At 34.4% G+C, this 9513-nt stretch overlaps 1 protein-coding gene across 1 annotated transcript; it reads right to left on the reverse strand.

Annotated features, from left to right (window-relative positions):
* Nucleotides 1-3727: 3727 nt before the first annotated feature.
* Nucleotides 3728-9148, reverse strand: LOC107840918 (putative protein TPRXL). Its single transcript, XM_016684871.2, has 3 exons — nt 8805-9148; nt 8104-8201; nt 3728-4429 (listed from the first exon to the last, which is right to left on the reverse strand). The coding sequence occupies exons 1-3, from the start codon at nt 8967-8969 to the stop codon at nt 3868-3870; spliced, it is 825 nt and encodes a 274-aa protein (XP_016540357.2). The 5' UTR covers nt 8970-9148; the 3' UTR covers nt 3728-3867.
* Between the last annotated feature and the right edge of the window lie 365 nt (nt 9149-9513).

Genomic DNA, 9513 nt, shown 5'->3' on the forward strand with positions numbered 1-9513 from the left:
CTTTAGAGTTTGTGAAATCAAGCCAAAATCTGCTTCTTGACCTTTGTTTTAGAGGTAAATTAACATGGTCAATTTTATGCGTGAAAGATGAAATGAGATTTAATGAACCTTATAATCAAATGTCATGACAAATTACTTTTCTACATTTAAATACGAAGTAATAATTCCACGACTACTTCTATTATAATTGCGTTCACAACACATTTCAGCAGATTGTTGTTGTTGTATTTAGTGTCATTGATATCACTTTAGAGAAAATTAGCTAGAATCCTAGAATTACTGAACGCAGACAAAATCATCTATCGGTCTGCTACAACTAATTTCTAAACCCCCTTTTAATTTACATGCACTATAGCATTGTAGTTCACCAGGCAAAGCATCATTTCTTTTGTATGCTCCAAAAGATTTCTAAAAGTGAAGCTCCCATAATCAGGATCTCAGCTTGTAAAAATCGTGGGGTGAGAATTGTTATGTTCTAAGAACCATGGCATGTTCGATGAATGTACAACAAATTTTTATCTGTTCATCACATGAATTTCAACCAATAAAAAGTGTTAGATCATAGATTTCAAAATAAGACATTGTCAATTAGGATTTTTTAATTTTTTAATTAATAAAATGAGGACCAGCGGGAATGTGCCACTTCATTAATGAAACCTTTGTTTATTTATTTAATATTGAAAATGTTAAATAAAGAATATTTTGGAGCCCAAATATAGATGTGAAGGGTATTTTGGAGCCCAAATGTAGATGTGAAGGATACTATAGAGCCTAAAAATGAATGAAGGGTATTTTGCATCACTTTCAATAGGTGAAGGGCATTTTAGGCCCTTTTTCATAGGATATATAGACATTATGATTTTGTGAGGGAAGAAAAATCAATGAAAATCCATCTTGATCTTTATTTTTGAAGGTAAAATCACCTAAATGTACACTCTAAGAGTAAATATTACAAAATCTACCACTATTATTTTTTATTTACAAAATCTACCAATTATTCAGTTCCCTTTTTCCTAAATATTACAAAATCTACCACTATAATTTTTTATTTACAAAATGTAGTTTTTATTTCCAAAATCTACCAAACTATTCAGTTCCTTTTTTCTGTAAAAAATCTAATCCAAAAACCCCTACTCTTCCTTTTTCTCTCCTCTCTTTCTCTCAGTTAAAAAATCACACCTTTAACCTTCCATGACTGCTAAAATCGAAGTAAGAAATACAAAAATCATCAAAAAGTCAAAAAATTGTGTAGCTACCTCTTCCAAAGTTACCAAAAATCACCCAAAAGATTAAAAAAAACACTCAAAAGAAGATTGGAGCTGTCGGACTATTTCTGAAATTGGATCTGCAAGAACTTTAACTCTGCCTCTTTTCCTTTCCACCTTAGTCTCATTATTCACGTTCACAGCAAAAAAAAGAGTTCTAAATTCACTATGTTCCTATTTACACCTGTTTGCACCTTAAAAGAATGCAAGAAACCAGTTACATAGCTATACGACACATGATCGTTAGAAAAATAGACACCAGTTACAATTTTTCAGAAGTATTGCAAAATGTAGCTATGCAATTTCGAGGAGTTTCGAGAATTTTTTGATGACATCGGCAAGTGAAGGTTATCAATGATTTTATGGTGCATGAATTGTATAGAAATTGATGTATCAATAGTTTTATGGTGTCTGAATTATATAAAAATTGGTGTATTAATAATTTTATGATTTTTGAAATAGTTAGAACTTGATATATTAATAATTTTATGGTGTCTGAATTATATAGAGATTGGTATATCATCAATTTTATTTTAAGGTGTCTTAGAAATTGGTATATCAATAATTTTATAGTGTTTGAACTCTTTACAAATAGGTGTATCAATAATAGTAATTTTATAGTGTCGAAAATATATAAAAATTGGTGTATCGATAATTTTATGGTGTCTAAAATGTATAGAAATTGATCTATTATGGTGTTTGATCGATATACAAATAAGTTTATTAATAATTTTATGGTGTATGAAATTTGTATAAGATGTGGTTTGAATCAATCGGAGAATTTACTATCGATGTTTTTTCTTAGAAGTATTAAAAATTAATGTTCATTGAATTAAATAAATTAAATTTAAAAACATAAAAAAAAAAATATCAAATAAATGTGTTGTTTTTATGGTTATCTTATTTACTATTTTTTTTTTAAAAGAACTTAGTTGAAAAATATAGAAGAATTTATAAGATAAAATATCAATTATTAAATTGTCTTCTTAAATCATGCTATTTTAACTGTGTGTTTTTTACCTTTGGTAGATTTTGTTATATTTTATAAATTAAAAACTAGTGATAGTTTTTGTAATATTGACTCTTACCTTGTATAGTTATGTGATTTGCCCATTTTTGAATCTGGTGGAGAGCTTGTAAATTTTCAGCTACTACAAGGCAATAACGTTCTCAAATCAAATGAATTACATTTGATGCAATTCGAGTGTTATTTTCTACCAGCATGTTTGAAGAAGGCTATTTAGGTTATTAGGAAGGCGCGTCTGGTACAAGGCATTCAGCGCCCTTGTTGTCTCCTCACTAACGTCACTCCTATCAAATATCTAATTAATGATAGATATTGATGGAAAAAAGAGATACTACATATAATAGATGACATGTTATCTTGTGCATAAATTTGGTAGTTTAATTTTAGTATAAATAACATAAATATCAATCCTTTTAGAAGTAATTACACTATCTCCCACTTTTTTAATTATTTTACTCTCTCTCCCTATTAATATACATAACATAGCCGACATATACATAGCATTCTGTGTATATGTTGAAATTTTTGTAATATATTTAGGGAGTTGAGATTTTTTATAATATTTGAAACATAAGTTGTGTATTTATATAATTTTTAGTTCATTGTATGTTTCTCAAACACATCGATAAGCTAGAAATGTGATTAGTTCACGAGTTTTGAGTAGTAAAATGGCATCTACAATATATATTGGATGATTCCTCATGCAAGATGAACGTTTGAGGAGAAATGTATAATCAAACATAAAAAATGTTATATCAACTATCTTAAAGAAAAGCACATGGAGTATAATTTAACCTAAAATTTGCCTCACAACACTATTATTTTCATGTATCTTTAATCAGATTTAATAAAGCAGAATCTGTAACCAAAAAATGACATTAAATTTATTTTGATCGGTATACCTCGAATTCGACTTTTCCCCCCCTCTTAATTCATTGTCAGGGATATATTAGTTGTCTTCATTTGTCAACATTTATTAAGCTAAAGCCTACTAGTTCATGTGCAACTTGGAGATATACCTGTCTGGATGTAATTATGTGCACTAGCCTAGGCTCAATGCTTTGAGTTTATGTATGTACAAAAGAAAAATTCTGAGACATTTTTAACCCAATAGATGTAAGAAAGAGCATTTTGAGTTATTTTTAATACGTTCAGGGAATTTTTTATCTTTTACAATTGAAAATACAATTTCTCCACTTCGTTATCGTACTTGATTAAACAACAAACAATAAACCAACCCATCAGATGCCCCATTATCATATCTATACCACTTGAGATTTAGCTGGCATCCAGTTTCTACTGGCGGTTGAATAAACATTTCGTTGATTGCTTTCGTTAACATGTTTTTCCAATCCACAAGTAAGAATTTTGAGAGTGGAGTGGCATGGGGCAGGGAAGTAAAGGAGGACGAGAAAGGAATGTCAGAATTGAGGAATTGTGTTAACAGAGGGTCATAGAACAGGACTATCTTCTGAAGTTGTTAATTTTGAGCATACAAGTCAATTCTCTGAAAGCTCTAGTTGTGCACAACTGTCTTGCTAGAAGTCCTCATTAGGTCAGGTTTAAGTATTGTTTTTAATCTACAGATTCATCTCCTTTTGGTTCCATATTCAAAATTCTACAGGCACTTTCCCCAGTTTCAGGTGCTGATACACTCATTGAGGAGCACTGGTCAACCTTATATTCCCTCTCATCAACTAAAGATTTCATGTAGGAACAAGGTCGGTCCTCGGTCTCCATATGACTAGGCTCCTGCCCTGGAGTAAAATGCAATTCAAATGATGATGGTCCGGGAGGTTGGGTCCTCATTTGAACAGACCGCAAAAGTGCAGCTCTCCTTAAGTCAGCAGAATGGCATATGTCACTTGGTGATGATGGAAATCGACCCTCAGAATCAGAACCTCGTTGACGAGGTTGTGGAGATGTAGCAGGAGGGAGGTAGCAGGAATGTGATGGGCATGACGTGGAGGGAGGGCCTGATGAGAACCCATTCACTGGTCTGTGATATCGGTAGGGTGAGACTGGACTAGTTGGTCTACTCTCAGGTTGGGGGGAGCTGGTATTTGTCAAAGGCTCATAGCATCTAGAATCATCTGAATCTTCTGACATTGGGGAATATTGAAAGGACATCTCGTCCCTGAAAAACAAACATAAAAAGTCAAATAAAACTTGATAACAAATAAGCAAGGAGACAGCAAATACAGGATCTTCATCTCTACAGGTGCTTCACGGGGAGCTAATCAAAATTAACTTTCACAAATATAAGCAGATCCAAAAGCATGCATCATGATAGATTGGTCTATCTACAGATTCTCACATTCGTTTGTTTCTTTTCCTCATCATGTGTGGTTCTGGAAGGAATTAAGAAATTCTCCACACACTTTCTGGGAATAAAATGACCAAAAACACCAACCATAACTTCGAAATGGATTTTTGCACGATTCATGCTGTTTTATTTTACAGTAGATACATTATCCTTGCCATTTGCATGGGGCATCAGTTCTCTAACAACAAACTATAAGGCACGTCACCCCCTTTTAAGATTTTGAAACCACAAAACCATACAGCGGTAACCCCACTGTTACACTTAAAAGGTCAAATGACTATATGGTCTGTACTTCCTTGCCAACCATTTTTTGCTCTTAATTCCAAGTGCCATGACAGGCAACACCGACAGAGGTATCACTGCTCGCTTCATCAAGTAATCTTTTGATATGTTCCAGTGTTGGCATATCTGATGCTCTCAACATTTCTCACTTACTGTAACAGAATTGTTCTAGCGGGCACTACAATGTTTCATAGAATCATAGTAGTGACTTTTACAATGATCATCACAAAATCAGCAAAAACTAATTACTCTCTTAAGAAAGACAGGAGACAGCTGCCTGATGACATCAATGAGTTTTAGTTTTCTGTTATTCATCAATCAAAAAGGAGCTGTCACCTTTTGGTCGCTCGTTTCTACGAGTTTTGAGGGTGTTTTGGCTAATTTATCTGTCAAAGATTCAAAGATGCAGACATGAAACCAAGAAGGCAGAATCCCACATATTCACTTGCAACTAGACCCATAGAAACAGCTTTCCTCTACTGTTGTGTTTCATCAGTTCTACAAATCTTAAGGTTTTATTTTAACACACTCCTACACGGGACCACCTCCTATGGCATGATATTCTGGTGGTGAAATCCAAGAGGTCAAATATTTTTTTTGAGAAGGTAACATTTCCAAGAGGTCAAATATGTGAGCATATGTCATCCATATGTGCATTTTTATACAAGGGAAATATGAGAGAAAGAGTTCGGGGAATGGCAAAAAGTTGAGGTGGTAATTCTGAATCTTACTTGTTTGTTTATTGCTTCCAACTTAGAGAGTAACATACTAGAAAAGGGAACCACTAATCCTCAGATACAATAATAAGGCAGGTAGCCCTTAGGGCTTAGTTCAAGTGGCAAAGGGTAAGGAACTTGTGACTTAGATCACAGGTTCGAGCCCGGCCATGCAAACTAAGCCTGGTATTTAAGTGGAGAAGGGTACAGGAGAAGGCACATTATCATCCCCGAGTTTCAAAAGCTACAGTTGATCCTAAGGGTGGTTCAAACGGATTTCTCAGTCATAAGAAAAATACAGTGGGTAAGATTCAATTGAAAATTGGAGATGGACAGGACAGCTACATAAACCAGCAAGTCATGGAAGTTATTAGATGTTGAAGTCCCCACATCCAATATATTTGCTAATCAGATATATTATAGTTTATTTGTTATAGAACATTGTCACAGCATACAATTCTTCTCTTTTTCATTTTCTCAATTAATAGGAGGGTCTGGACCAAATGACGCTAGTAGTTCAATTTAACCTTCTAGAACTTTTGAAATGCAGCAGCCGATAGATGTTAAAGATCTTAGGAAGCCTAACCTAAACCAGCATCATCTAAAGCATAAACTGCAGTGGAACAATTGATGTATGTGGAAGTGGAAGTGGATAGGGCGGACAATTTGCTTCTTAGACTTGAGCACTGCCCCAGATCCAGATTCTATGAGATGGAAGCATAATAATGATGGGAAATTCTCTGTTAAGAGGGCTTATGAAACAGGTAATGCACAGCTGAACAGAAGACAACAATTTTTGTGGAGCAATATTTGGAAAAACATAGCACCAACTAAAGTTAAATGCTTCACATGGCTGGTAGCAAGAAAGGCATGTCTGACACAAGAAAAGCTCTAAAGAAAAAGGGGCAGATTATAGTTTCCAGATGCCAACTCTGTGGTGAAACAGACGAAACAAATAGTCACCTTTTTCTAAATTGCAAATTAACTACAGAGTTATGGGCTCCGTTTCTTACACTCACATAAACGAAATGGACTATGCCTGAGCATACTGCAGACCTGTTGAGCTGTTGGATCAGAAGAGGAGGAAGTAAGAGCCAGAAGAGATGGTGGAGAATCATCCCACGTTGTATTTGGTGGTCTGTATGGAAAGAGCGAAATAGCAGAAGCTTTGAAGATAGGTCCAATTCCATTCACATAGTTAAATGGAATTGTATTGTATCTATTTATTTTTGGTGCAAAAAGATAGACAGACGAATTAGAACTAGTAGATCTGTCAGGGTCTTTGTAAGTAGTTTCCTTTCCTTCTCTCCCTATTTCTCTTTTGAAAGTGTCCAGCATATCCCTAATGCTGAAGAATACAACATTACCAGTTCAAAAAAAAAAACAATTGATGTACGTGGAAGAAAAAGAAAAACAACTTCTCTGTCTGCTTTAATTCTTTCTCTCTCCATTTAACTCCAGTAGTCTAAAAAGTTTTAACATAATAGAGGAAGACAGTGATGACTAGGTTTTCTAAGTAATATCTTATTTGTGTTGTCACCCAACAGTGCAATAGTTGGCACTATTCTGTTATTTCAGAAATTCAACAAACTTTCAACATTAAAACATGTCTCTGGGTTTCACGTTGTGCTGAGAGACTGAGCTAGCACATGCTTGTTGTTGAGATCAATAACCAATCATTCACTTTTTAGTTCTGGTAGATAATTCTCTTTAGAGTGAACAGAATCAATTTGAGAGATGAGCTATACAGGAATTAGTTTGTCAGCAATGAATGATACATAGCAGCTTCTATGAGTTGTTAATACTGAAGGCAGGGGTTAAGTGATCAATTTAACTCAAAAGTACTATTTCTTAAATGGAACTCTCAAAACCTATGGAACGTCTGTCAAGACCCTGCACATAGCAGGAGTTTTAATACACCGGGCTGCCCCTTTTTCAGAAAAGACTTGAAGCACAAAAATGCATTAGTGTAGAAACAGTAAAATATCCAAAATGGACTATACATTCTAAGCAGTAAATCCCATAAACTAATGCAAGGCACCTATAAAGGACTTCTTCCCTTCAACGCAATCACATGCCAATGGACTATCATGAACATAAAACTTAATAAAGGATTTGCACTTAAAAATAAGCTTAAGGCCAGAGCATAATTTCAGACTTCCAGCAATAACTAAAGTTGGGTTAAGTTGGACCAAAAGTAACTCTCTCCTTGTAATGAGAAACTGAACTTGCTCCCATCCTTAACAACAACAACAACAACAACAAACCCAGTGTATTCCCACCTAGTGGGGTCTGGGGGGTTAAGATGTATGCAGTCCATACCTCTACCTCTACCTCTGAAGAAGTAGAAAGGCTGTTTCCGATAGACCCCCGGCTCAAGGCACGAGATACCACACAAACACATAGTAAAGCACAGAAGCAATGATTTAACAATGATTTAATTTCTGTATAATTTTCGGTCTTCCGAAATACTACAAAATTCATCACCTAATATAGAGCATGGTTTCGGATCTTGATGGAGAATCCACTATATTATCTGGTAGGGCGTCTCCCACTGTCAATCCATTTAAACTTGATGCCATTATCTGCAAAATTTCTCAATTTACTTCAGAAATAGTAAAATCTGCTAGCACGTGAAGGCTAGAAATCACGGGCAAAGCACATTGATATCAATAAGTGCAACTTCAATAATTACAATTAACATAAGAAATCGACAACAAAGTTTCCGAAACATTTGTATACTTTTTGGACCTTGTTAAGAAAACACCATCTTTTTAAACAATCAATCAGCCACATTTCATTCCTAAAGTGGTTGTAATTAACTGTGTTTATCCAACCTGCTCTGCCCAAACCCATTTCATTCTAAAAGGCACACTTTCCTTTTTAGTCCCAATTTACGTGGCACACTTTCCTTTTTAGTCCAACACCAAAAAGAGTATCACCTTTCTATAATTGAAAACAATTAATAAAATGATTTATCACTACACAATTTGTCAACGAGTATTTTAGAACCCAAATTTCACAAGTTTTTTCTTCCTTTCAAACTTTGTGTCCAAGTCAAATGGTGCCACACCAATTGTGACGTAGGGAAGTACAACGAAACTCGATTGACGAATATGAAAAAAGAAAATGTCAGACCGAAATTTCAAGAGAAGAAAAAGTAGATTCAGAGAAGGGAGAGAAAGAACCTCACTAAGATATCGTTTGTGAGAGTGGAGATTATCGAGATAAACTTCGTCTTCTGGTTCTCTATTTCTCTTACCACTCCCACTTGGGGACGATGTAGCTGACGATGATGTTGATGCTCCGATCGCCGGACTAGACGACGGCGATGAACCCCTCTCCGACCCCATAATGTCCCAAAATCGGAAAATCAAATACACCTTTTGTGGAGTTCAATGTGTGAGTGAAAAGGTGGAAAACCAGATTAATTAAGCGACACTAATACCAAAACTTAACGGCTTAATGTATCCAAAAAGGTGATTATATGAAATGAATTTTTTCGCCATAGGTTGAAACTATGACACGTCAGTGTCCACTTGTCCGAGTCAGAGGGTAAGCCCGTAAATAGCTCTGGGCTTGGCGTTTCGGCCTTTGGAATAAAGGAATGGAAAAATTAAATTTGGGGAAAAAATGTATATATACAATATTAGATTGTGTATTGCAACTTATAACAATATTTATAAGATTGTAAAAATAGCAGATTTTACTTTTAAAAAATATTTTTTTTATATATAAAAATTGAAACTGAAATTATCCTTCAAAATAAAAAGTTATTACATACAGATTTCATCCACCCTTATTTTATCTCTAAATTAGTTATTGCATATTATTATATTATTAAAAACAAACTGAAAAAAAATGCTTTCATATCAAATAGTTTATTTCCTTTTTCAG

The sequence above is a fragment of the Capsicum annuum genome, chromosome 1 (genome assembly GCF_002878395.1).
Source record: "Capsicum annuum cultivar UCD-10X-F1 chromosome 1, UCD10Xv1.1, whole genome shotgun sequence".
In the NCBI taxonomy this organism is placed as follows: domain Eukaryota; kingdom Viridiplantae; phylum Streptophyta; class Magnoliopsida; order Solanales; family Solanaceae; genus Capsicum; species Capsicum annuum.